Source organism: Talpa occidentalis, unplaced genomic scaffold (genome assembly GCF_014898055.3).
Source record: "Talpa occidentalis isolate TD23 unplaced genomic scaffold, MPIMG_talOcc4v2.1 talOcc4.4, whole genome shotgun sequence".
NCBI classification, from domain to species: Eukaryota; Metazoa; Chordata; class Mammalia; order Eulipotyphla; family Talpidae; genus Talpa; species Talpa occidentalis.
Window position 1 is genome coordinate 527,606 of NW_023604295.1, and position 27,611 is coordinate 555,216.

Consider the following 27,611-nt stretch of genomic DNA (forward strand, 5'->3'; position numbering starts at 1 on the left):
TAAATTATTTATTCGAGGGTTTCACACAAAGTCTACTTTGCTAACGCGAGGAAGCCCTACTCAGTAGAACTCGGTTTCTAGACGTGAACTGAGGCTGGAAGCAGCTGCTGCTAATTCGGGGGCTGCAGCCGCAGAGAGCGAGGCCCCGCGGCACCCCAGCCCCCTTCGGCGGGAGCCCTCGACATGCCCGGCCCAGCGAGAAGTCCTGGTGGCCCATCAGGGCGTCGGGGCGAACTGGTCCTGCTCGTTGGGCTTCTCCACCCAGGCGCCCAGCCCCGCCTTGATGAAGGCCCTGAACAGGCAGGCCTTGGCCGCCTGGTACTCGCGGGCCACCAGCTTGGACTCGTGGTACAGGTGCGGCTTGGCGATCTTGGAGCGCTGCAGGTGGGCGGGGACCTGAGCGGGCAAGAGCAGGCAGAGTCGGCGCCGGCTTGGGCGAGGCGCTCCCTCCCCACAGCAGAGGGGCCCGGCCTGCGTGCGGCCGGGGAAGGGCTGGGTGGGCTTGAGCCTCCCGGCAGGGGCGACACACATGGGGTGAGGGGGCCCGAGGCCGCGGGGCGTGTGACCTCTGGAGCGGCGCCGTCAGGGCCCGTTGCCCTGCCGAGCCCGCCCGCCCGCCGCCCGGTCGGCCCCCACGCGTGGCGCGGTCAGCGCCGGCTGCAGCCAGGAAAGGCCTTAAACCTGCCCCAGGGGAGCGCCGCCTGGAGCACGGCGCCGCCGCGAGAGGTCACTGTCGGGAAAGGCCCGCGGCGGCCGCACAGCAGAGGCCCGGCAGCCTCCTGGGGTTGGTGGCGCCGGCCGGGAGGCGGGGGCAGCATCCCCTCGGCGGCCCTCCCGTCCAGGGGTCCCAGCGGGGCGGCGGCGGGGGCTGCCCGAGACCCGGGCGGGGCCTCAGTACCTTGCCGTGCACACGCATCCAGCGACAGTACAACGCGTGCTTACACAGGCGGGAGGCTCGGCCCAGCTCGTCCTTCCCCGTCGTGGCATTGATGACCTCGATGGCCGAGTCGCCCACCGTCCAGTTGACGCTGAAGTTGGGCGCCTTCCCCGGCTGCCGCGCCTCGGCGTTGCTGATGCCTGGAAAGGAGCGGGCGGGTGACCCGGGGCTGCTGTGGGGCCGCAACCAGCCCCGGGGTCAGGCGTCCGTCGGGCCGAGGCAGAGGCCCTGTCAGAGCGCCCGGCGGTCCGGAGCTCACGCCGCTCCCTGCCAGCACGCAGCCCCCCTCCTGGCCCTCAGCGCCCGCGAGCCCCACGCCCTCCGGGGAGAGCTCTGCCTGCTCCGAACGGACACCTGGTGACACCCGGTGACGCCCGAGTCATGGCGCACAGGGTGCGGGGACTCCTGGCGCCCGCAGAAGGGACTGGTGGGGCCTGACGACACGCCCAGACCAGGAGGCTGCAGCCCCGCGCCGTCCCTGCCCCCTCAGCGCCCCTGGGCCGTCGCGCTCACACCTTAACTGCAGCTCCGGGGTAAAGAGGGGGCTCCTGGGGGCTGGGCTCAGCGCACCTGCCCGGCTGGGGGGCATGTGGCCTGTGTGGGGTGAGTGGGGGTCAGGCCTTTGTGCCCTTGGTCTCTGTGGCCATCACCTGCGGCCTGGAATGCAGGGGGCGCTGGGGAGCTGGGCGCAGGCAGGGGCCTGACTGTGGACACCTGGAGCATGGGTGGGCCTGGGGCTGAGGCTCTAGGGGCATCAGGGCACGGGGGATGTGGGGGGGCAGAACAGCCAGGAGAGGAGACCGGGAGAGGCCCGGAGCCAGGGAGAGTGGAGAGTCGCCGCCCTGTGCCTGGCGGCCTCAGGGCGAGTGGCGCAGAAACATCACTGCCGCCTGGAAAAGCCTCCCCTGCTGCTCTACGTCCCAGCCCCTCCGGCTCCCGCACCACACAGAGACCGCCTGCCAGGGGGCACAGCAGCACCCGAGGCCGGGCCTGCAACTGAAAACAAGAAAAAGGGAGCCTGTTTTCCTTCTTAAGGTTTACGCCCTTGCTAAGCACACCCCCTCCGAGCCCTTGCTAAACGCACTCCTGACCCTGAGCTAGAGAAGGGCGGGCGCAGAGTTCGGAGCAGCCGGTCATGAAGGCAAAGGGCAAGCTGCCTGCCCCGACCAGCGCCCGCTCTGCCCGCCCCCCCAGCTCCCACCCACCATCTCCCCTCCTGGTCTCTGGGGCCGGCCAGCGGGCAGTTCTGTGGTGCCCTCCCTAAGAATCACGACACCCTAACTTCCAAGCCCTGAGGCTGTGCCTCCCATCAAGACCCTTCCAGCTGCTCAGATGTGGAGCCTCTGCACCGAGGGGCCCGGGCAGCAGCCACGTCAGTAGCACCAAGGAGGGACCCATGCCGAGGTCCTCTACTACTCAGGGTCCAATGCGCCCTCCGGCCAGCCCCGCGGGTGAAGACCAGGCCCGCTGGCCCAGGAGGAGCGCCAGAACCAGCAGGAGGTGCCCGAGGTCCCAGGGTAGGGCTGCTGGGGGCCACTCAGCGTCCAGGGGCTGAGAAGCCCAGAGCCAGGAGCCCAAAGGCAGGAGGAGGGGGAGACACCCTCCACCAGGGAGGCAGGAAAGGGGTGACCCCCTCCGCCCACCTCCACCGGGCAGGCGGTGGCCTCCTGGACTGGCCCCGGCCTCCTGGACCGGCCCCCGCGCCCCGGCTGTGCCCTCGCACTCTCCACTCGGCACCTGCGCCCCGCGACTCCGGAGAGTCCCGGATGTCCCAACCCCGAGGGCCTCGTGGCTGCCCCCACCGGCCTCAGCTCCGGGTGACTGTGCTCCCCAGGGGGCCGTTGCTGACATCCTCGCCTGTCCTCATGTAACAGGGTGGTCCCCAGGAAAGGGGGAGGTTCCCTGTCCCGGGTGGGGCAGGGAACCTCCCCCTTTCCTGGGGACCACCCTGTTACACTCAGACTCGCTGCTGGAGCCTCCTGGCGGCCCCCAGCGCCTGCTCCCCCTGGGCCCCTCCCTGGAAAGGGCGACGCGGCGGGCGCAGACCTGAGTCCAGGGGCAGCCTGGCCAGAGAGCCCCGCCTGAGGGCCATGTCGGACTCCAGACAGGAGTCCAGCGTCAGCCGGGCCCCACCTGTGGAGACGATCAGGGGGCGCTGGCCACACGCGGCTGCCCCGGGAGGGCTGTCCTCTCGCTGGAGAGCTCCCGGCCAGGGCCTCCGCGCCTCGCGCCCCAGGACGCGCCCGCGGGGCACGCGGCAGTGTGTGGACGCCGGCCCGGCCGGCTCGCGGCAAGGGGTCCCCCGTGGGCGCGGGGCGCGGCACAGCTGCGGGAGGCGCTGGCCACAGGCCCCCCACGCCAGGCGCGGCTCCCGGGGGACCCTCAGACCCGGCCTCGCGGCGCGCGCGCAAAGCCAGACAATCCGCCACCCCCGGGCGCGGCCGTCCAGCGCGCAGCCCGGCCCGGCCCCCCAGCCCCTCGGGCGGGCTGCATGACAGGCGGATGCCACACCCGGACCCCGAGGCCCCAGGAGTGCAGGGCCAGGGCCGGGGCCGCGGCTGCGCAGGAGCCCCCACAGGGAAGGCGCTCCCCCCCCCCCCCCGGCCCCTCAAGTCAGGGGCGGCCCCCCCGCCGGGGCCCCAGAAAGCCGCAGAGGCGAGGCGGAGGCGGGACCGGGCCACGGTGCTCAGTCCCGGGGGCCAGCGGGCGAGGAGCCACCCGGGTCCTCGGGGGCAGCGAGGAGGGGACCCCAGGGGGGCCGGGCGCAGGGCGGGGGCCGTTCTCGCGCCGGGGGCGTTTCGCGGCTTCTGGAAGTTTCCAAGGCCCCAGACGGGGCAGGGCCGAGGGTGGGCTTCGCCACGACTGTTTAAACAGTTGCTTAAATACGTTTTTGAAATGAAAGGGCCCAGCGAGGCAAGATCTACGATCCCCAACGCCAGAGAGCGAGGCGGGCGGCGCTCCCTCGGCCCAGGGGACCCGGCGGGCGCACAGAACACATGGCCGCAGCGCCCGCCGCCGCGCCTGGCACACACGCACTCCCAGCGCCCGGGCACCCGCGCCCACTCTCCCGGGGCGCCCGCGCTCACTCTCCCTCACGGCCTGGCGACCTTGACACGGAGGCCAGCTTCCCGTCCCCGCGCCCGAGGCCGGCCCCCCAGCAGCAGGGCACTGGCCGCCGCAGCGCGAGGCGCCTCCTCAGGGAGCACCTGCCGGGGCGCCTGCGCTGGACAGGGCTGAGGTTGTGGAAGGCCTGTGCCCAGCCATGGCCAGGGCCCATGCATGTGGGGGGCGTGTCCAGGCATGTTGGGGCGTGTGCAGCTGGTCCAGGCGCGTGGGCTGTGTGCAGCCTTGCCCAGGGCGCCGGTGTGTGGGGCGTGCACAGATGTGGCCGTGGAAAAAACGCCTGCCCGCGGCAAGCCACACCCATGATTGCACTCTGACCGGTCGGCACTTGACAAGCGGTCAGCGCTGCGCTGGCCAGACGCAGAGGTGTCTGAAGCGGCTGCAGGACCCTGGGCCCTGGCCGCCAAGGGCTGAGACGCTGCCTGGAAGCTGATGGCTGGCGTGCCGGGGTCCCGAGCAGCTGCCGGCACTGGCTCTGCACTTGTAGATCCCCGCCCCGGTAGCATCCGGGGTCTCCCAGCACCCAATTCTGGGGAGAGCACCCCAGGGCCCAGCCCTCCCCCTCAGGCCAGGCTTGCCCTCCTCTGCTCCTGGGCCTCTCGAGGGCGGCGTTCGCCTGGGCCTTGGTGGTGGGCATGGTGCCCAATCTCTTTGCCCACCAGGGGGACGAGAGGTTGGGTGAATGGCCTCCACCACCTCAGCGCCGGGCCGGGGCTTCTGTGTCTCCACAGCGTGGCGAGAGGCTGGGCTCAGGGCAGTCCACTCAGGACGGCTGGGACACGGCGGGAAGCAGGCCTCACGTCCGGCGGGATGGCCCTTCTCTTGCTAAATTCTTTTCAAGGTGGGGCCGATGAACCCAGGGGTGACTTGAGACTAACAGGCCAAACTGGGGAACTTCGAGCCCCCGAGCCAGCTGCCTTGGTGGGCAACGTTAGAAAAACGTCCCAGAACCGAGCACAGCAGTCACGGCTGAAACCCCAAAAGGAGCCCAGCCCTGCCGGGTGAGCGGTGGCGGCACCGACCGCAGTGCTCGCCGCCCAGCCCGCGCGCTGCTGGGAGGACCACTCCAGGCGTCTTCCAGGCCGACGGCAGGCAAACCCCGCCAGCTGCCGGGCACGGTCACCACGTCCAGCCGCCGGAAAGACGGCGCGCGGGCAGTGGTCACGCTCACGTCCTGGGGTCAGTTTGCCAAAGTGCCCTCTCCTGGGGTGACGTGTCCCGAGAGGGGGGTGAGCTCGACCGTGAGCACCCCCTGGCTACCTGGGTCCTTCCACAGGCACCAGGCCAGCTCGTCTCCCCTGCCCCTCACCCCGTTGGAGCTCAGGGACCTGGGCATGCTGTCCCACGCTGTCTGTGGCCCCGGCGCCAGAGATCTCCACACAGGCCTGCCCGGGGCCGCGAGGCTGGCGAGGAGAGAAGGGCCTGTCTGCGGGCGCCGGTCGTGCAGGAGCGGGCAAGAAGACAGGCCTGGCGAGCGGGCGCCAGCAGCCGAGCCCGGGCAGGCTGGTGAGGACGCGGGGCCCGGCTGGCGCTTTGGGCGCAGAAGCGGAGCTGCGGGGGCGGTGCCCCTCCCGCCGGGCGGCTGTGCGCCCTGCTGGGTCGCCGTCCATGGAGGTCCAGCCTGGCCTCTCTCAGCTGCGTGGGGGCGGGGCTCCCCGGCACTTCCCGCTGCGCCGCCGCCTCCTGCCCCCCATTTCCTGTGGAGCGCCCAAAGCCTTTTGATATTGTTGACGCATTTCCAAACTCGAACCCCACTTTCTGACGGGGCCAGCGAGCCTCTCTGGGCCCCGTGCAGCCGCACAGACACACGCAGGCTCACCGAGGCGGCTCCCGCGCGTGCCTGACGGTCAGACGCCCTCCGTGCCGGGATTCTCCTGTCAACAGTCCGTGGGCACCGTGGCCGTCACAAGGCGCGTGCGCTCCAGCGGGACTGGGAGGGGCACGGCACCAGCCGGCCACGCCAGGGCGCAGGAGCAGCGCGCAGTGGGGTGCGCGGGCTGGCGCTGCCCGTGCTCCGGGTGTGGTCTGGAGGCTGGGGGGTCACGGCCGTGTGTGCCACCCCCTGTGGAGTGCCCAGGCCTCACGCCAAGCCAATGCCCCTGTCCTTGGTGCCGTGGAGGCCGTGGCCGGACGTCCTCCTGGAGGCCAGAGGCCACGGGAACCTGCTGGGGAGCCTCCCGCCGAGTCCTGACTGGCGTTGGGGTTTTAGTGACGTCCTCTTCAGTGCCGCAATGCCCGTGCTTGTTCCTGTCTCGGGGCAGAGCCCTGGCATTGCTCCTGCCCAGCAGCCGCCGCTGGAGGGGGCACGTCCTGGGCGCCCTGGTCACCGCGGCCAGCGCAGCCGGGTCACTCTCTTTGAGGAAACAACGAAATGGCGCGGCTTCCACTGTAAGGCCTCCCCGAGGGTGACTCGCCACGAGCTGCCCAGAGCGCACTGGGCCAGGTGGACAGGATTCAGCCACCTTTGAAGCTGCCCAACAGGGTCCAGAGGGGTCCGGCAGACTCCTGGCCTGTCCCTGCGGCAGGACGCTGCCAGTGAGGGAGCTGGCGGCTCGGCCCTGTGGCCACTCTGCCAAACACGGCTGCTGCTCTGGGCCCTGGGCCCTGGGCCAGAGGGGACACCCCAGCAGCGAGCACGTGGAGGAGACGGGGTACGTGTCCACTCACTGCATGGACAGCAGGCACGCCACCCTGAGACCCCCGAGCCAGAGGTGCACCCTGCGCACCCCTCCTGCGCTCCGCCAAGGGTGAGCCCCCCGCGCCCGAGCTCGACCCCGGGGGTCCGGACACTGTGTGCCCTGCAGACTGCAACACCGAGTGCGCTGGGCGCTGGTCACTCCGCCTTCCTCAGACGGAGATCTGGGAGCAAACGGTGGCCACCTGAGTCCGGAAAGCCCCAGGCCACGCAGGCGCGCACACAGCTGCCCACCTCGAGCATCGCGGGGTTTACTTAGAAGGCAGCGTTACGGTTAGGGGCTGGAGCCCCGCCCGCCCCCCGCCGGCGTGCTCCAGAACATGCGGCCCCGCGGCCGTCCTCCAGGCAAAGACGTGCCAGCAGTCAGCTCCCGAAACCAGGCACCGCACCCCAAAAACACACAGTTTAGTTCAAGGTTACGGTTTTAGTTCCGAGCACAAAACCAGAAAACGGGGCTTCCCAGAGGGCAGCTATACCTTCACCGTGTCCTTGCAAACTAGGCCGAGCTAGAAGCTACGGCCTGGCTTTCAAAGGCTCGTGCTCACTCTCTGTCGCCAAGAAACTCTAAAAGAAAGGTAGACAGCAGTGACGGGGGGACGGCGCCCGCTCCTCCAAGCCCAGCCCGCTGTGGGCGCTGCCTGCACCCTCTGCGGCTGTGCCGGGCAGGACTCCGGGCGCGGGGCGTGGGCCTGTGGGGGCACGAGGTGCCCGGGAAGAGCCGGCCGTGGGGCCTGGAGGAGCGCCCGCCCGCGGCCCCGGGGGCCCAGATACTTGCCGCTGAGCAGGGGCTTGTTGAGGGTGTAGAGGGGCGGCAGGCCCTCGATGCTGGAGATGCGCTGGTACATGGCGCGCGACAGGTGGTCGCCGTGGTAGAGGCTGCCCAGGATGATGCTGGAGAAGTAGATGGGCTCCACGAAGATGCTGAGCAGGGAGCCCTGCACGCCCACCACGTTCCACCTGCGGAGAGCGTGGCTGAGCAGCCCCGCCCCGCCCGGGCCGCCCCCGCCCCGCCCTGCCCCTCCCTGTCCCGCAGGGGTGCCCCTGGCTGAGACCAGGGCGTGTTTCCGTGGGAAGGTCAAGGGGGGCAGAGAACACTCCCCGTTGTGATGAAAGCGCTGGTCCCCGGGCCCAGAGAACCCCTGGGGCCCTGAGGCCGCACCCGTGCCGGTGGGCAGGCGGACGGATGGACAAAAAGGCAAACACGGGGCAGGGCGGACAAGAGGGAAAGGCAGCTTGGGGAGGGCAGGGTCCCCCAAAAGGCATCCCACTCCGGAGGCTCCCAGTGCGGGCCGTGGGGACGGGCAGGTGGGGCACCCCGGCCGGGGCTCAGCCAGTGGGGGGCAGGAGGCCCAGAGCCGCAGGCATGGGCGGGAGGCAGTGCAGGCCTGGAAGGAGCCCCGAATGGTGCTGCCAGGCCGTCCTGGGTGGCTTCTGGGCTCAGCTGGGGAGTCTGGGGGTCTGGGGTGCCAGCGGGAGGCCGGCCCTGCCCTCACTGCCCAGCTGCTCAGCCGCCTCGGCGGGAGGGTGCCTGCAGGGGCACAGGGTGACACGCGGGTGCAGCCCACTGGCGACATCAGACCCTCCCTCCGCTGGGGTGGAAGCGGGGTGCCCGCGCGTGGAGACGGGTGCGCAGGAATCTCTGTGCTTCTCGCAATCTCGCTGTGAACCTGAGCTGCTCGTAAAACCCTAATCTTAAATTGTTGATTTGTCCCCGGAAACCAGGAGGGGCATGCACACGCACACACCCAGGCACGCTCACGCACACGCCCATGCGCGCCCAGGCAGCACGGCCCGGCCCGGGGAGGACGGCGCGGCCCCTCCAGCGCGAGGCCCAGGAGGGCAGGTACTGTAGCCGCTCCTGGCCCCGGGACCCTGCCGCCCGCGACGCTGCTTCCTCCCGAGCAGCAACTCGCAGCGGCTGCGGCCTGTGCTGGCAGACACGTCCCTCAGGCAGGCAGATGGGCGTCGGCCGTGCCCACGCTGACCACCGGACAGGCGGGCTCTGCGGCACCGGACGCCCACGGCCAAGTCTGGCGTCAGTGCCACACGCCCGAGGCCGCGCTGCCGCCGCGAGGGCACTTGTTGTGTGGAGATCACATTAGCCGGCACCGCCCGCCACGCTCACGAGGGCTCGGGGCCAGGGAGCCTGCAGCCCCGCCTCCCCGCTGGGGCCAGGTCCTCGGAGAAGGCCGTGGAAGGGCGGCGCGGGTCTTACCGGGCCATCTTGTCGCTGCAGGACATGGTGAGCAGCCGCTCGCCCTGCAGCACGCCGTCCCAGGTCTGGATGCTGGCGTTGGAGCGCACCGGGATGGTGCCCTCCCCCGACTCGATCTTGGTCCGCAGCTGGCCCCTGGCTTTGCGGTTCGGGTGTCTGTCTGCGGGCTCTAGGGCGGCAGGAGGGGCCCATGGTGACGCCCGGGCCGCAGCAGTCCCGTGAGGGGTGGTGCCCCCCCAACCCAGACCCTGCCCCAGCCCTGCCTGAGCCCCGGGGCCCCTCCGCGTGGACGCAACTGCAAGGGTTAGGACCCGAGTTCAGGGAAGGGGCTTCCGGGGGCCTTGGGCCCGCTGCCCTCGCTCTGCTCCAATTACTTCGCTAGTGACAAGGGTCTCTGGGGGTTCCCGCCACACGGCCAGCTGGGAGCCCGGGGCTGCTCCGTGCGCCTGCCACACCCAGTCAGGGCCGACCCGGGGGACCCGGGCGTCGGCCTCCCGCAGCGCCGTGGACGCGGCCCTACCTTCCAGGATCGGCTCGTGCGGCGAGAAGATCCTGGCGTCCCCGCAGGGCGAGGTGCTGATGTACAGGTGGAACTGCACCGAGTCCTTCAGCCGGAAGCCCCCGCGCTCCGACTTCTGGAAGATGGACCGTTTCTGGTCGTCCTTGCTGCTGGAGGGAACAGGCGCACAGGGGAGCTGCAGGGCCGGACGCGGCCAGGCTGTCCTCGCGCTGCACGGGGACCCCACGGCAGGGGTGGTGGAACTGGGGAGCTCGGGTCACTGGACCAGACCCCAGCAGGTGGGACCCGATCCCGAGGGGGGACTTCGAAGCAGAGACCCGAGCTGGGAGCGGCTGTGGGGCCCCTCCCCACGGGGGCCGCCCTGCGGCACCACCTCACGCTGCGCCCGGCTGGGGGCCGGAAGGCGGCAGCCGACCTCACCGCGACCCAGAGATGCCATCTCGAGAGTTTCAAGAAAACCCACAGGAACTAGAGGGCGACGCCCCCGCCGCCCCCACCCCCCCGGCTGCCCCGCCCGCCGGCTCACTTGAGGTACAGCTCGAGCTGCGTGTACAGGAAGCGCAGCAGGGACCTGCGGGAGATGATCTCCGCGTGGCAGTCGTTGAGGGCCAGGCCGCGGTCACTCATGTACTCCCCGTTGATGCACTTGGTCCCCGTGGAGATGCTGATCACCTTGGCGTCCTTGACATCGGTGCCTGCAACACCAGAGCAAGGCTGACCGGTCCAGCCGGAGCACAGGCCGGCAGGGCGGCGCCAGGTGTGTCCCTCGCTCCTGCGTCCCCGCGGCTCAGGCGTGGGAGGTCATCCTGCCTGAGGCTGCTCTTGGGCGTCAGCCCCCGTGCGCATGGCTTCGAGCAGGTGACTGCATGGAGAACGCTGAGGTGAACATGCTCCCCAAGGGGCCTCCCGCGTCAGGTGGTCACAGTGGACAGGACACTGCAGCCTGCCCGCTCATGCCACCTGGAGCAGCTGCAGGCCAGCTTCAGGGTCGGCCCGAGACTGAGGCAGACTCGGCTTCCTGGGCCAGCCTGGCGGGGCAGCGGGCACCATCAGGGAGAGGACGCATGTGCCACTAGAAGGCCCCGTGGGGGTCGATGCCAGGCCCTACCACCTCCACCGAGGCAGCAGCACTGGAGGACTCGGGCATCTCTCCCGCTGGCCGGAGGGGACAGCCCAGGCCCCCAGCCTGCGCTCCAGCTGTCCAGCTGAGTGGGGTGGAGGCGCAGGACAGCCCAGGGCCTTGCCCTGCCCCTTGTGGGACAGCAGTCCCGGGTGGGGTGCTTCCTGCAGGCCAAGGGCAGCCCAGACACGGGCCACCGCCGCCTTCCCAGACGCTGCCTCCGGGGACTCAGCTCCTCTGGCATCCCCACACGGAGCTGCGGAGACGGATGCCGCCTGGGCTGCCAGCTACGCCCTGCGGCCAGTGAGAGAGCGTGGGCACAGCTGTGGATCACGGCGGGCGCCCCCACCGCAAAGCACCCCTGAGGGGAGCAGCCTGCGGCGCCCTCACCTGTGGTCATCACGACTCCGGCCAGGACTTTCCTGCGGGCGTGAGGGGAGGAGAAGTTGTCCGTCAGATCACCGAACTTTTCCAGAACCAGGCGGGCCACGGCATCTGCCAGCACCTGGGGACAGAGAGGTAAGCCGCTCACCTGCCCTCGCCCCACCACGCCCCCGTGAGCGCGGCCAGCCAGCATGTGCACGAGCCCACAGGGCACCCAGCGGGCTCCGCAGGCCACTGGACAGGGCTGAGCCCCCAGGCCAGGCCCCTGCCGCCTCCGACCAGGCCTGCCTGCCGTCCAGAGTGCCCCGGTCGCCCACCCCGCCCTGCCCGCCTGCCCCTTCCTCCAGCTGCTGCCCAGGGGCTACGCATGGCAGCAGGTGGCAGCGGAGCCAGCGTGCTCGCCCTCCCACACCCCTAGGAGTGCGGCTTCTTCGCCGGGCCTGGCCGACACCGCTCAGAACAGCCCTGGCTCGGGCCATGGGCGGCCGCCGCTGGAGGGAATGCCCTAGTGCGGACGGAGACCCACTTCAGGGGCAGCTGTGAGGCTTGGGACGCGGGCTCTGCGTTGAGCCTTGTGGTCGTCAGGGGCCCACAAGCCGTGGCTCTGGGATGGCTGCGGAGCTGTGTGCAGCCAGCCAGGAGCAAACGGCATGGCTGGACAGCCCAGCTGGCCCTCAGCGAGACCTCACCCCCAGTGGGCTGGTCGGGGACGCGTGGTCATCGGCAGCATCCCCTGTCCTGTGCTGAGAGGACGGGCAGGGGCATCGGGGCCCAGGTGTGGGCACAGGCAGGGGCAGCTACAGGCAGGACACACCCAGGCCCTCAGAGGCATCCACAGGACAGCCTCGCACTGGGGTTTCAGAGGGAAGAGAAGGCCGTGTGGTCAGACACAGGAGGGAGAGGCTGGTGCCCTCGGGAATTGGCCAGCACAGCCCAGCCTCCTGGGGGCAGCCGATGGACCAGCAGAGCCCTCAGTGCCTCAGTCCCCGATGAATGAGGTTGGTGGGGGCTTCCCCTAAGTTGGTGGGTGGACATAACAGTGCAGGCAGCAACAGCCTAACAGTCAAGCGTGGACTCCCGGGGGCAGCACGGCCTCGGCAGGACACTGGGAGTGGATGGCCAGGCCAGAGCTGCCAGGATGGCGGGGGGAGGGATGATGCCCTGCGCCGGACACTCAGCCAGCGCATCTGGACCCCAAAGCCCCGTGGGACCAGGAGCAGCATAGGGCAGGGATGCTCGACCCCTGACTCCAGGTACCCAGGCGTTCCCAGGGAGGGCCAGGGAACCCAAAGCAGGGCACCAGGGAAGGGGCCGCCGACCACCTGATCCTCATGGGGAGCGCTCCGGGCGCTGGGCAAGGGGTGTGTGTGTGTGCAGGGCCCAGTGCCACCCCCGCACCTCCCTGGCCCACCCTGGCAGCCTGAGTGCTCGGTGCCTGCGCACTGGGGCGTCCACACCGCGGACGCGGGAGGAGACGTGCCGTCGGGGGTAAGAGGACGCAAGCCGGTCCCTGCAGGAACAGCCCGAAAATGCTGTGTTGGCAGGGCTGCCGCCAGGCCCTTGAGAAACAAGCAAAGGCCTTGGCTGTGCTGCCTCGACCTGATGTTGCAACTCGGTGCTTTGGGCAAAATAAATTTCCTTTTCTAAACTGGGGTCGGCGCCATGCGGGAGGCTGTGGGGACAACCGTGCTGAGGCGGAGGGGCGGTGACCTCGGCGCTTCCAGAACCGGCCCTGCCCCGCCGAGGCCCCTGTGTAGTTTGCTCAAGTTGGAACCCACTCGTCTTCCAAGCAAAGGATGTTCCCAAGAAAAGGGATGAACAGAGAAGAGGGTCAGCATTTCCTCCAAAAGAGCTTCGTGCTAGAGCAGGCGGCAGCTTCTGGACGCCTGAGAAAGGCAGCGGGGCACAACTGGACCTGCTTGTGGCGCCCGCTACCCGCCCACCCTGGCTCCTCACCTCCCTGCCACAGCCTGCAGGGCCACCCGAATGTCCTCTCTGCACCCTGCCTTCACACAGGGGTGTCCAGGAATGACCCGGGCCCAGGCCCATGCAGGGGTCATGGAGCCCCGAGGCCCCTCTGGCCGCATGCACCCCACGCTGGGCCCCCAGGCCAAGGCAGGACCCCGTCCCGGTCATGGGCATCCTGCCCGGCCGGCCTCTTTCCTTGCACCTGATTCCCGGGTGGGGCTGGACGCGGCTCCCCTCCCATCACTGGCTACTCAGGGGGCAGGGAAGGAGCACGGAGGGCCAGGCCTAACAGGAAAGGGGGGTGCAGGCAGGAGCCCTGACCCCGGGACAGGCTCCAGCACCCCGATCACCTGCGGCGCGGGCCTCACCTGAGGGGTGTGCAGCTGCAGGCCCTCGCTGGCCACTGGCTGGCGGGACGGCGTCTGGTCCAGGTGCAGGTTGAAGATGGTCGCCAGGGCGGACTGCGCGGCCCGCGCCTTGGCCAGCTTCTTGTTCCGGCCAGAGCCCTCGAAGAACTGGCCGTCCACCACCACGGACATGACAAAGTTCTTGGCGTGGCTCTCGCCGCTCTCGGACAGGAAGTCGTACTTGAGGCCCGGCCGCAGCTCGTTCAGGATCATCACGGGGTTCTTGCCGCTGGGCGGGGGGAAGGGCGGCGGCACGGGCGGGGGCGGCTGCGCCAGGCCGGCGGGCGCGGGCGAGGCAGCCAGGCCCAGGTCGCCGGGGCTGAGCGGGGCGTCCCCGTTGGCGCCCAGGTAGAAGGGCAGCTCCGTCCTGTCGGGGGTCTCGAAGCCGTTGAAGAGCGCGTCGGGGAAGTCGGCCTGGTCCGAGGTGAAGTCCGTGTGGGCGGACGGGGCGCGGCCCATGGCCAGGTGCGCCTCCGAGGCGTTGGGGAACTGCACAAAGGAGCGCAGGGCGCGCTCGGCCGCCTGCAGCTTGGCCTTCTTCTTGGTGGGGCCAGAGCCCTCGAACACCTGCCCGTTGACCTCCACGGACATGAGGAAGAGGGGCGCGTGCACCGGCCCCGTCTGGGACAGCAGCGTGTACTGCAGGCCGGGCTTGATCTCGTTGAGCTGCATCAGCGCGTTCTTGGGCAGCGCCGGCCCCGGCGCCCTCCTCCTCCGCTTCAGGCGGTACTTGGCGTGGCCGTTGCTGCCCTCCTCCAGGGGCCGCTTCCTGCCCCCGCCGCCCCCGTTGGAGAGCGGGGCGCCCTCGCCGGGCCCCGGGGCGCCGCTGCCCCGGGGGGCCCGCTGCCCGGGCCGCAGGGCTCCTCGGCCCCTGTGCTGCTGGAACCTGCGTGCCCAGAAAGAGCAACTTACAACGCCTTCGTTGCAGGATCTTGTAAATGCAAAATTTAGCGATTCCTTCATGGCTCTTTGTAACTGGGCAGTGGTGTGTGCCGCGGGGGCTGCCCGCCCAGGAGGGCCCGCGGGGCTGTGGGCAGGAAGGTGCTCTGTGAACCCCCCTCAGAGGACACTCCCCGGGCCGCCGGGTGCCCTGCCTATGTGGTGAACGGGCCTAACAGCTGCCCCGACCCCACGTCCTGTCTCAGGCTTCTCCCCTTGGGCGCCATCTACCCGCCTCCTCCCGGGGCGGAGCCGACAGCACCCCAAGCAGGAACCAGGCACATAGTCATGGGGGGCGTGGGCAGGTTTGGGGGGCCCAGCCATGCTGGCGTTAGTGCTCAGCCCGCGAATCAGTCTTCGAGAACCGCTCGGTGACTGCAGCGCCCCGGCCTTCCAGAAACATTCTGAGGGGCTCGGCTTCGTGGCCCTAAACTCAACTCATCACACATGGCGCCTGGCTTATCTGAATCCTCACCACGTTCCACGATGGGAAAAAACCACGTGAGCATAAACAAAAGCAGGGAAGCTTCAGCTGGCCAGACAAGGACTGGCAATTCTTTTCTTTTAAATAAATATTGGCTGGATTTGCAAAATTTGGCCATCCTACCCCCCGGAGCTAGTTCACAGGCACGACCGGCAGGGACTCCGAGTCCACACCACACGCACTGCTGGTCTGCTGTGGGCAGCACGGAGGCCTCCGAGGAGGGGCCGCGGCCACGAGAAGCCTGGACCAGCCTCTGGGAATCTACGGTGCCTCTTCTGAGCCACCACGGCAGTTTCAAGTCACACCTGCAACCGACTTCAGGCATCTCAACGCGGAGCCCTGGGGCCTAGTCTCCCGGCTCACAGGCGGCCTAACTACGCTCAGCGAACTGGACCGTCCATCCGCTGGGCCGGAGGGCTTCGCGGCAGCAGTGGGCGGCGCTCCCGCCCAGGCCAGAGCGTGACAGGCTGGAGGGGGAAGGGCCCCGCCAGGGGAGGGGGGCACCGGCCAGCTGGGGCCTGGGGGCAGCTGGGGGCAGCAGGGGCAGCTGGGGCGCTCTCCCAGCACCGCCTCTCCCGGGCCACACACCACTTCTCCCAGTTGACAAAGCCGACGGAATGGGCGCTAAATTTCCATTTATAACATCCTCCAGCAAAAGCTCAATAGGTTACTCCTTTCGGTGCTCGAAGGAAACAAGAGGCGACAGGGCAGAGGAGACAGGGTTAGACGAGCAGCTCAAGCCCCCACGCTCCAGCCCCGCGGCACCGGGCCGGCCTCCCACTCAGCGCCCAGCACACCCAGGGGCCCTGGCCTCGGCGCACTGGACACCGTGCGGCTGGGCTGTGGCACGCTCCTCACACGCCTGGCCCTGGCCCACACCTGTAGGACGTGAGTGTCCACAAGAGAGTGGACACATGTTTCAAAGCGCGGCCACCAGAACCAACTGCCACCCTCCCCAGAAGGCGCTCAGGGGCCTCTTCCTGGGCGGGCAGCCACAGGACCAGATGTGGGGTGCTGTCTACACCCTGTGGGTGTGCGGGCGGTGGCTCAGGCCCCCCAAGTGGCAGCAGGACCTGCAGCAAACAGGCAGGCTCTGGGCACCCCAGAGCCCGGTGCAGGCCGCACACCTCCCACCCCGGCCCCGGGACTCAGCCCACTCGGCCTCGGCACAGGCAGCCACGGGCACCCGGCTCGCACGCTGTGGGGCCAGGCTGGGAGACGCAGGGGCTGTGTCCTGGGCACACGCTCGTGCTGGCCTCTGCCAGGCACTCGGCTTCTGTGGGCGGCCCCAGCGCAGGGCGCCCCCAGCCTTGGAGCAAGGACAGGGGGACGCGGGACTCTCGCAAGAGCCACTCTTGGGCTGGCGCCAGCCCTCTACCTGCAGCCGGCCCACATCCCTCACGGCCTCGGGGAACCGGGGCTGGCGCCTTCCCTGGCCCGCAGACAGCACTGGGCCTGGAGGGAAGCCAGCATCACCCCCAAACACAGGGGGCGCAGTGAGCTCAGGGCTCCGGCCCACCCTGAAGAGGGCCTGGGCAGGCCACGCTGTGACCGCCCTGGGGCTGGGCCTGCTCTGCCCCAAGATCGGCGCGCGTGACAGCCCAGGGCGAGGGTGTGGGCCGGAGAAGCCGCCAGGGGCCGCCGGGCAGTACCCACAGAGCCCCGCGGGGCGGCTGAGCCGGGCAGCCGGCCTTACTCATGTTCTCTTCGTCTTCCACGTCCATGGTGAGACGCTGCCTGGGGCTCTTGACCAGCGGAGACGGCTTCTGTCTGAAAGACAGCGAGAAGGGACGCTGTGGGCCACGGGGCACCGAGACACGCCCTCAGGAGAAGGGCGTCACCGCCGGCCAGAAGTCAGAGGCCGCAGCCCCACCCAGCATGTCAGGGTGACAAAGGAAGGGGCAGCAGGAGCCACTGGCAGGGACCACAGGCCCTCGGGACCAGCACCCAAGCCCCACCTAGACACCCCTGGGCCACAGGGCGGGGGGGGGGGGCGGCCAGGGGACCTGCAGCCCGGCCCGTGCAAGGACGGAAGACAAAGATGGCGGCAGCCCCTGCACTGTGGGTCTGGGGAGGGCGAGGAAGGGGGCACAGCCTGCAGGGCGACACACCGCACATGCCCACAGCACGCCTGCCACACCTGCACACGCCCACCACGCCTGCACGTGCCCACAGCACGTCCACCACACCTGCACATGCCTACCACACCTGCCCAACAGTCCTGTATATGCCCGACGCTGGCTGTGGCCCTGGTCTCCGGCTCCATGGGGCCTCACTGCGCCAAGGGCACTGCCCAAGGACGGCAGGTGAGAAGCGAGCAGGTGAGGCCCTGCAGGTCCCCTGGGGCCCGGCACCTGTGGTGGCCTGAGCTGGACTAAACAACCTGCTGGGCTGCCGCCCCCGGCCCGCCTGCCCTCGCACCTCAGCGTTTGGAGAGATCGGGGCCGCCTGGCAGACAGCAGCCGAGGGCGTGCAGCCAGCGCTGGGGTGCGGGGAACAGGTTGCTGGGCCCCTGGCTTGGAGGGAGGGGACCTCAGTCCGCAACTACCAGGGCAGGCCCCGACCGCGCGGTGCCGTCCCACTGGGTCAGTCTCCCGATGCCCGCTGTGCCCGTCAGAGCCTGCCTGGCACCAGCAAGTCCTGGCACAACACGCGAAGCTGGTGACCAGGGTCACCCAGCTGCCCTGGCCCCCCTCCCCGCCTCCACCAGAGCCGCCGAGAGCAGTGAAGGGCTGCCCCGGTCCAGGCGGCCCCACGGCAGAGCCCCGCAAGCGCCCGCGCTGACGGCTCATAATTAAAATTACTTTCGGACTCTTTTCGACTTCAATGTGTTTTCATTTCCAACTTCAGCTGCCTCACTTGCAAGTCAGTAACCGCTGGATTCTCAGGGGGACCAGAGTCAAACCAAACCCCCAACACCTGACGTCCCAGGCAGCGAGTTTTTATCTAGGTCCTCGCAGTAAAGACTCCAGTTTTTTAATGTTTCCAGACTAAGTCTCTTAAAAGCTACTCTTGAGGAAATTTGCTGCAGCAGATCTCTAGCGACGCCTGTTGCTTGTTAATTATGCATGTAAAGTGACCCCCCGGGAGACAAGGCCACTGGACACCGGAGCTCCTCAGCAGTGTCTGTTAACAGCCTCCGGGAGACTCAAGGCTGCAGGCGCCTCCGGTGAAAGGAAACACCAAGCAATTGACAGACGCCCCCTCGGCGGCGGGAAACCCGGCTCCGCGAGGCACACAGCTCAACAGCGACAACCCAAGAGTCCACAAGCGGGCGGCGGGGACGACAGACAGTCCACCGAGGGCCCAGCCCCCGGGGGACCCCGTGGAAGGCGCAGACCCCGGGGCCAGGCGCGCGGGCGCACCCGGACTCACCTCCAAAGCCTCCAAGGAAGTGCCCCGCGCCCCGCGTCCACCCCGGAGCGGCCCCGCTCGCCGCAGGAGTCAGGGGCAGCCACGCACTGAGGGGCCTCCTGGCCGGGGCACGGGGGGCGCAGCGGGCTTGGCCGCGCAGGGAACGCAAGCTTCGCGGGCGGCCGAGCGGTTCGTGGCGATGACCACGCGCTGGCCACGGGCACGGGGACGCGCCCACGGAGTCCAGCACCTTCTCAAGCCAGGGGGCGGCCATCAGGAGGGGTGTGGGGGGCCCGGGGAGGGGGTGCCCTGTGCCCAGCACCGTGGGGAGCCTGGCCTCGGGGGTGCCCTGCTGGTGGGGGGGCCCCACTCACTCCTACAAGTCAAACCCGCACTTAGGGGTGGTGGCCACACCTCAATAAATGCAGCTTAAAATCAGACTGTACGAGAAAGCCACCTTTCCACTGAAATGAAACAGAAAATGCAGGGTTGCAGCAAGAGGGGCTGACTGAAGGGATCCCCAAAGCAGGAGGAAGAGGGGGGCACAGCTTTCACCTTCAGAAAAGCCCTGGAGGCCACCACGCCATCCCACCTCCCTGACCTGTGGGAACTTTCCCGACGCGGCTTCTGGAAATGAAGCCAGGTCTCTGCCTGTCAGCACTTACCTGCCAGGATATACATCTGCCCGCACACACCTGCCCGCACACACCCGTCAACACTCACCTGCCAGGCCCCACACCTGTCAGGAAACATACCTGTCAGCACCCACCTGTCAGGACAGACCTGAGTTGGGCACAGGAGCAGCAAACTCCGTTCTTAGTCTGTGGGTGCTGGCACCCACCCTCTGGTACCCACACCTGGTCAGCCCCTGTCCTGGGAGTGGGTGGGCAGGGAGGGGAAGGGCGATGCTGGGACAGCCCATCCAGACCTCACCTGGACTCCCGCCCATCCGGCCCCTGCCCACCGCACGGGGCTTGCCCGCAGCCCCCACTGCTCCATCGCCTGGGGACAGCCCAGCACACAGGTGATTCTGGCTGGTAAATCCCCCTTCAGGAAAACAAGGCCCAGGCTTCACCACAGGTGAGGTCAGGCGCCCTGGTGATCAGAACAGCCGCCCCTCAAAGGCCTTCTGGGTGGCACAGGACGCTCACATGGGCTGCGCAGCCCCAGCTGCACAGTGGCAGGAACCCTGCCCAGCGCTCCTGGGCCCTGGGCCAGAGATGGCAGTGGTCTGGTAGCTGCCGGGGCACAGGAGCACCGGCCTGCAGGGCCATGGGACATCAGGGGACCTGAGCCACAAGGCAGGATACTCAGCCCCTGGACAGGACACGCGCTGGAGGCACGACGGCCCGTGGGCGTCAGGGCGGTCACCCCGAGCAAGCGCCCGCAGGTTTCTCTGCCCGTCCCTGACCTTGACGTCTGCTGAGCCTCTCTGTCTGCTGGGGCCCCGAGGAGCAGCTGCTGACTGTGGGGCCGCGCCCAGGAGAGTGCAGGCCGTGCTCCTCAGGCGCGTCAGCTGTCCATGCCCGCGGGCGCTTCCCCAGGCCTCTGCAAGGAGAAGACACGAGCACCCATGAGCACCAGGCCAGCCCCAGCCATGCGCACCCACGCCGGCCCCCGCAGAGCGCCCCCCAGCGCCCCCTGCTCCAGGCAGGCCCCCGGGGCCTGCAGAACAGGGTCCCGGCCCGTGGCAGAGAACAGACAGGGCCCTGGAGGCCCTGGGGGGAGCAGACTACTTGGGAACCCCAGAGGGAACAGCCATTGCCCAGGCTCCAAGCCAAAAGCCCAGGCCTAAGGAAAGAGACCGAGGCCCCAGAGCCAGCGGCGACTCGGGGCGGGGGTCAGCGCCGCGGCCGGAGGCCAGGACGGCCAGTGCCCGGGGAGCCCCCTCCCGCGGGGCCATCAACGCGAGGCTCACGCATGACGGTCTGGGCGGGGTGACCAGGTGTCGCCTGCACACAGGCCCTGGCGCACAGCCGGAGCTCAGGCCTCGGGCCCGGGCCCGGGGTGGACGGCGGGCAGGGCTGGGGCGGGGCGGCGCGGGGTGGTGCCCGCAGAGACGAGCGAGCCAGGCTGGGGCGCCCGCGCAGCACCCCCTCCGGCGGGGCGCGCACCCAGACCAAGCCCCCACCTCGGTGGGCACCCTCGCGTGGCCAGGGCCCGGCGTCTGCGCCCGAGATCACGGCAGGAAGCGACACGCGGGTCTGAGAAGGAGCCACAGCTCCCCCCACTCCCCCGCGAGCGGGGCAGGCACACCCTGGAGCCGGCGGGGGAGGGGGCGGCGGGGGCGCAGCCGGAGCGCAGCCCAGAGAGAACGGGGCGCCCAGCAGGGGCGCCCGCGGCGCAGAGGGACACGCCGGGAGATGAGCAGGCCGGGCGGGGACTGGACACGGCCAGTGGCCGGGGCGGGCCAGGGGCCGCTGCCTAGGAGCAGAGGAGGCGCCGCGTCCCCCCTGGATCCCGGCTGCTCCTGGGCCTGAGGGCCTGAAAGGAAGCCAGGGGCCAGGGGCCCCCGCGAGATGGGGGGTGCGAAGGCCGCTACAGGCGAGACCCCGCAAGGGCATGCGGGGGACAGAAGGGCGAGGACGGGCCGGCAGCCCCAGCAGGGCCAGAGCCGGGGCGGAGGAGGCTGGGGGCTCCGCGCGAGAAGGGGCCGCTGGTCTCAACCCCACGCCGGGCTCTCCGCCTGCCGGCCAGAGGGCAGCGCGAGTCCAGGGCGGGCGGGCAGCACAGGGAGGCCGGCCGCGGCAAGCAGCTCCAAGGCCCCAGGCACAGCGAGTGACTTGGAAACTATTCTCGCCGCAAAAGAAAAGGCGTGCCAGGCTCCTGGGGGAGCCGCGAGCCAGGGCGGGGGACAGGCGCAACCAGCGGAACGGGACTGGCTCGGCTGGGATGGCCGCCCCCAGCACCTCGGATGCCCAGACCCCAGACCCATGTGCCCGCCCGCTCCCAAAGCGCCACCCCCCGCGCTGCCGGGCAGCCCCTCCAGAGCCGCAGTGTCCCCTCCCACAGGGCCGTCAGCCCGTGGGCCCAGCGTGGACGGCCTGCCCCCAGTGGGGTCCTGGGGCACCTGCATGGGCAACCTGGCCACACACGCTGTCATGGTTGCCCAGTGCTCCGCATGGTCAGCGGCGCCTACACTGGGCCAGAGTGGGCAGGACAGGGAGCCGGCCGGCAGGGTCCCTCCTGGAAACAGTCAGTGATGGGGCCGCAGCCAGGACTGAGCCAAACCCCCAGCAGGGGCTGTAGCTCAGCAACACGAGGTGGATGGACAGCGTCAGCATGTGTGGGGGGGCAGCGGGTGGCGGCCGCACCAGCACACAGGCTGCTCATGGGCAACACAAGCAAGCGCTCGTCGGCATCAATGTCTACCTCGGGGCTCAAGGCCCGGCTCCCCTGGACACCATGCAAAGGCAGGGCCCGGCCAGGTGACAGCCTGGCCCTGGAGCCCAAGCGAGGCCACCTGCCCATGGCTTGGGAAGAGGGCGTCACGGGCCGCAGGACTGCCGGGCACCACAGTGAAGGGCCCCTGCCCTGCATGTCCACCTGCACCCCTAGTCCAGAGCCCAGTGCTTCCCATGGGGGCCCTTCTGGCTGGCACACAAGATGTGCCACTGGTCATGAGCATGGACAGCTGCCTGCCCAGCCCCACAGCCTGCGGGGTGACCACTGCCCCAAGCACGGCGACCTGCAGTCTCAGACATGTCTACACGTGCTGGGCTGCGTGGCCTGGGCTGGGGCTGACGGGCTCAGGGAGACGGGACTCATGAAGACACAGCAGCTGTCACCACCAGCCACACATCCCACTGGACACACACCACGTCCAGGCCATGGCCACCGCCAGACTCAGGACACACACCATGTCCAGGCCATGGCCACCGCCAGACTCAGGACACACACCATGTCCAGGCCATGGCCACCGCCAGACTCAGGACACACACCATGTCCAGGCCATGGCCACCGCCAGACTCAGGACCACAGCTGAATTTGGGGGCAGCTCCCAGGCTGGGGTGAGCCACCAACACGTCCCAGGGCACCTTCAGGACAAACAACCCCACCTGGCCCCCGGCAGCCTGGGGAAGCGTCCATGAGGCGGGCAGCTCCCCCTGCAGACAATACAACTCCACACGAGGACGTGTGAAATCCCCCATCTGCCTCCACTGGTGCCAGCCACACGCGGGGACCCCTGCCTGCCTCCTGCCTACAGGCCCCAGCCCCACCCGTGGGCCCCGAAGCATGAAACACCATCCCGGGGGAGAAGCAACTGGCCAGACCACAGCCCTCGGGGGCCCGAGCCCACCAGAGCAGCCGTGGGAGTGGGAGAGTGCAGCATCCCGGCTGCAGCCCGTCAGCAGGGCAGACAGCAAAGGTGCAGCCTGAGCTGCAGGACATGGCCCGACCGGGGCATGGCTGCCGCGCGGGGCCCAGGGCAGCATGAGGGTGGCATCTCATGCAGCCTTTGCAGAACCTTCCGGAAGACTGAATGCAGGAAGCGATGTTCTATGACACTGTCCACCAGGCTTGAGTTAACTTGCTTGTGTTACCTTTCCTTGAAGATGCCCCAAATTTACCTGCTAAAAATACAGTGAACGATGACAGCCCTTGTAGCCAGAAATATTAAAGGTGCAATAAATGGCAGCAACTGCTTGTAAGCGTCGCCAGCGGGACGGGCACGCGAACGAGCCGGGGTCATCCCCGACTGCTGGTGGAAGCCGCTCCCCCTTGGACAGAGGTTCCTGCCGGTGGGAGTTGCCAGCCCAGCCCTTGAGGAAGCAAAGGAACCCCTTGGCCTGGCAAGCCCGGGACGCAGCTGCTGCTCGGGGCGGCCGTGGGTGCGCCTCCAAACCAGCACCAGAGGACCTCACGCTCTCCAGAACAGGGTGAGCGCCAGCGCCTGCTCCGGCGCGGGGACGCTGACCGCCTGTGACCATGGCTGAGGCCACCGCCTCAGGGCTAAGCCGCCACCCTTGCCGTGGAGGGAGCCACGCAGAGAAGAACTTTCCATTTGCTTCTCAAAATGTGGACGCGAAAAGGTCAAGTAAAAATAAATAACAAAGCAAATTGACTAATTTGAGCTTCTTTGCTCCCCGCACTAACACAGTGAAAGTTAAAAATAAAAGAGGTCTCAGCTTTTTGTGGAAAGTGTTTTGGGGGTAAAAATACACACAGCTGCGCCGCCGGAGCGTGACTGGCACCGGGCCGCGCGGGGCCCACCAGAGATGGGAGCTGAGGTGCCCACGCGTGCCCAGGGGGCGTCCGGAGTAAATAAACAGGGTGTTGCGTAAACCGGCTTGAGCCGGCTCTCCACCGCGCGGCCAAAGCAAACTAAGAGGCAGTCCCCTCGCAGGAGCCTGCAGGAGCCTGGAAACAAGCAAGGCCCCGAGGCCTGGGCTGTCCCTTCTCTTCAACAGGCCTCAAGCCTGGAGGACGGCCCGCGGGAAGGCGGGTGGCCTCTGGAGGGAAGCCCACCCCGCCCCAGCAAGGTCACTTTCTTCTTTGACTTCCAGACTGGCCCCCAAACTAAATGAAGCACAAAGGCCGGTGAGGCTTCTGACGGCTACCCCAGGCTCATCTTCAGAGGTGGGAGCTGGAGGGGCGGCGGGGGCCGGAGGGGTGGCGGGGGCTGGAGGGGCCTGGGCCTAGCACCCCACAGGCCAACGCTCGGGTCCAGCCAGAGGCAGCTGAGCCGGTCACCAGCCCAGCAGCGGGCCGCAGGACAGGCCCGCGGGCTCCGGCACGCCAAAAGCAGGTGCGCCACAAGCTCTTGGCCCAGATGGGGCTTACAAGGAGCCCGCCAGGCGGGGCCAGGCTCAGTCCCGGACTCTGGTGGCCAAAATTTCTCGTTGGCAGGTCTTTCCTCGACCCCCTCATTCGCCTCCAACTCAAGTCCAGGGGAGGCGCCAGCCGGAGGCCATGGTCCGCGTCAGGCCCTGATGCCTGTGCCCAGGCGTGTCCGCTGAGGTGCGGCTCAGGGAGGCCGAGCGCCGCCTGCGCAGGCAGAGGGCAGCTCCCCCAGACCCTCCTCACCCCGGGTCCTTCCGGACAGCAAAGCAGGAGTCCTAGGCAGACAAGGGTCTCCCTGAGGGAAAAAAGTAGGAAGCAGACTCGTCGGGGCCCAGGCCTGGGGGGCGGCCGGTGGCCAGAGGAACAGCCCAGGTCAGCAGGAGGACCCTGGACTCTGGACCAGGACCTCCGCCTCGGGCCAGAGATGTGCGGCCGTCCACACGAAGGCCACCTCGAAGCAGCTGGACCACCTGGAGGGGCCGCGGAAAGACAGGCAGGCAGAGGGGGCCGAGTGCTCCCCGTTCAAGCCAGGAGGCCCCAGCCACAGCCTGGGCGGCGGGCAGGCCACGGGTCTCAGGCCTGGGTGGCTCCCGCCAGCCTCCCCGTCAGGACACTTTTCCCTGGACGGAAGCCGGGGCCTCGGGCAGGATCAGGACTTGCGCGGCAGCACATTTCTCAAGGGCCGGAACCCCATGCCCCCTCCTACGTGGACGTGAGTTCTGAGTCGCCTCTGCAGCTTGGGCTGTAACACAGCCAGGCCCGCCGGCCCCTTCCTGGCTGCCCGGGACTTGTGTTTCCCGCGTCAGCCCAAGGCGGGAGACGGTGGCTGCCCGGGAGGCGGGGCCCTTTCAGCCGAGGCCGGGGGCCCACAGCCCTGCACGGCCAGCTCCAGGCAGACCTGTCACCTGCTCACCAGAGGTCGGGGGCCAGCGGTCACAGCAGGAAGCCAGTGGGCACGTGGGTGCAGCCCCGTAAGCGTCAGCCCAGCAGGGATGTCTGGAGCCCCAGGGACCCCCAGGGAGCCCCTGCTCCAGCCTCAGTGTCTCGCTCCCCAAAGCAGCAGCCCCACAGGTCCTCCAGCCAGTCCTCCCTGGGACCAGCTCTCCCTCCAGGTGGGCTGTGCGTCCCCCCGTCTCCCGGGGCCACAGCTCAGCTCTCTGCCCAGCAGCGACTGCGGCTGTTACCGGAACCGACTGCCCAGCAGGGCAGCGGCCACGGCAGCGCTGGCCTCGCCCGCTGCCCACCACCGCCGACCCAGGCTGCGGCTCCTCGCAGGCCCCGCCTTCGACCTTGGAGGCACATGGCCTGGATCGCGGACGGACCGTCAGTGTGAGCTGTGAGCTGATTGGTGCTAAATGGTCCAATCAGCCACAGGATTGACAAACGGCCCAATCAGACGCGGGGGCGGGGCTCCCCAGGCCACTATAAGCGGCTCCGGGGCGCGGGGGGGGGGGGGGGGGGGGGTGGTTGGGGATGGGGATGGGGCCGCCGCCCGGCCCAGGAGACGGGCTGGGGCGTGAGCGGAGCGGAGCCCCTGGTAGGGGCGGGCCTGGGTCCCATCTGTCCCCCCAGGCCCTGGGCTGGTGTTTGCTGCTGGCGTCGCCCGCCCTCTCGCCTGGACCCTGGCGTCCGGCCTCCTCCCGCCGCCCCCACCGGCCCCAGCCCGCGCTGCCCCGCGGCGGGGGCCTCCCTGGGGCGAGGCGGCCCCCTCGGGCCGCGGTGAGCGCTGTCCCCATGTCCCCGTGGGCGAGCCGCGCCCGCCGCAGCTGTTCCCGGCCCGAGGCCTCGTGCAGCCGCCGGGGGGCCCGCGGATCACCCCTGTGCAGCAGGACGCGGGGGGTGGGGGGGGGTGAGCCCACGGCCCTGCTGGGCGGCTGCAGCCCTCGGCATTGGTCTTTGGGGTCTCGGGGCTCTAGGGCAGCCCCATCATCTCAGAGCCTGGGCGGGTGGGCGGCCATTCCAGCCACCCGCATCCGCCTGTCCTGCATGCCCGCCTCGCAACAGCACCAGGCCAGGGTCCCCCCACAAGCCAGCACAGGGGGAGCGGAAGGGGCCACGGCCGTCCCGCCGGCCCACACAGGAGACCTCAGGTGCAGCCCGCACCCAGCCCTGCGCGCCCGGGGACGCGGTCCTGGGGTCGGTCAGCAGAGGACACAGCCCAGCTGCAAGAGTCGGTCTCCCGCAGAGGCCCGGAGGACAGGGCGGGCAAGCTGGCGCTCCCAGACCACCGCATGCGGCTGTTCCTGGGCACGGCTTTCGTGGGCTGCTGAGAACATTCCAGAGCTAAGGGGAGACAGACCCCCAGGAACGCACACGCGGTCCCTGCTCCCACGCCGGAGGTCACTGCGCACCTCTGTTTCCGCTCCCGAGTCCTGCTGCAGTGACCACAGCCAGTCACACTGGCTGCCCCCCAGCACAGGCGTGCCGTGATGAAGACTCTGAAGGTCCACTCGGCACCGTGCAGACAGCCAGCCCTGCCCGCGCCCCGCCCTCTGCAGCCACGGCTGGGCGCCCGCGGTGCCAGCCACAGCCCAGGCCCAGCGCTGCTATGTCATTACTAACTGCTCAGACATTGCAAGTATGTCCCCAAGGGCCTCCTCCTGTCCAGGGTCCCACCCAGATCCCAGACGGCACTTGGGATTGGCTGTGAGGCGCCTTCCCAGCTGTCCCAGCCCCCAAGCCTCCGTGCACCCCACTCTGTGCACCTTGGCAGGTGGGGTGTGCCTGAGTAGGTGTTACTACTTCATAACAGTGGCTGACATACAGAAAAGCAGCAGACATACTGAGAGGCCCCAGGCCCCCCACGCCAGCCCTGGGGGCTCCCTTCACCAACCCCCAGCCTGATTCTGTGGTTGAGAGGCTGCTGCTTTGGCCTTGGAGGGCCCTTACAGCCGGCTCCCGCACCCCCAGGCACCCGGCCGCCAGGGGCGCTGTTTTGTTTGGGGCACCTGCGCGGGGTCTTGGAGGGTCCCCCGGCTCTCCCCGCTGGTCCAGCACGCGCAGTCGGGCAGCTCGCGACTCATGCTCGGGTCACGCCCCGATGGAGACCCGGCCTTCAGGGGAACCCCAAGGAGCGGGTCCTGGGACCGGGCAGCCTGCAGTGCAGGCGAGGGGTCCCCGCGTCACTGCCGCGCGGCCACACGACTAGCTTCGCGGACGCGCGCGGCGCTCCGTTTCTCAAGACGCAAAGCCCCTGCACGGCCTCGCGCGGGCGCCGGGAAGGGACGCTCGGGGACCCGCGCTCCTTGCCCGCGCGGCGGTCAGCGGTCAGCGGTCAGCAGGCACCGGCGGGAAGACAGGCCCGGGCCGGGCTGCGGCTCCAGCAGGCGCGCGTGGCGCCCGCGCAGCAGAGCCCGGGTTGCCCGGCGGGAGCGCCCTCCGCGCCGTGGGCGCCAGGCAGCAGCGGGCCGCGAGCAGAGGCCCCGCGGAGGGCTCGCCGGCCACGCCCGCGCCCAGGGAGCGGCTCGGACACCTGAAGCCCCGCGCTGCGCCGGGGCCGGGAGCGCACAGGCCCGGGGGCGCGCGGGGCGCGGGGCGGAGGCCCAGGCTCGCGGCCGCAGCTGACCGTTACCAGCCGCTCCCGCTGACCGGCCGCCGCGCACAGGCCGCGGGCTCCGCGCAACCGACTCCCAGGGACGCGGCGACCGCCTGCCCGAGAGGGACGCCCGAGCGCACGACCAT

At 69.4% G+C, this 27,611-nt stretch overlaps 1 protein-coding gene across 1 annotated transcript; it reads right to left on the reverse strand.

Annotated features, from left to right (window-relative positions):
• On the reverse strand, positions 1-27,611 carry ADARB1 (adenosine deaminase RNA specific B1). The gene is made up of 14 exons (XM_037524766.1): positions 27,502-27,611; positions 25,584-25,748; positions 25,115-25,235; positions 24,252-24,400; positions 16,445-16,562; positions 15,920-16,101; positions 13,331-14,255; positions 11,001-11,115; positions 10,017-10,185; positions 9,491-9,639; positions 8,971-9,139; positions 7,531-7,712; positions 899-1,077; positions 1-396 (listed from the first exon to the last, which is right to left on the reverse strand). The coding sequence occupies exons 1-14, from the start codon at positions 27,609-27,611 to the stop codon at positions 217-219; spliced, it is 2,913 nt and encodes a 970-aa protein (XP_037380663.1). The 3' UTR covers positions 1-216.

Excerpts from the sequence above, each read along its gene's own strand:
- ADARB1 (XM_037524766.1), bottom strand. The coding sequence starts at position 27,611 with ATGGTCGTGCGCTCGGGCGTCCCTCTCGGGCAGGCGGTCGCCGCGTCC. Across the intron at positions 24,401-25,114 it reads CTGCTGGGCAGTCGGTTCCG|GTGGTCCAGCTGCTTCGAGG; the intron begins GTAACAGCCGCA and ends CGGCCCCTCCAG. Across the intron at positions 10,186-11,000 it reads CGGAGTCGTGATGACCACAG|GCACCGATGTCAAGGACGCC; the intron begins GTGAGGGCGCCG and ends CTGGTGTTGCAG.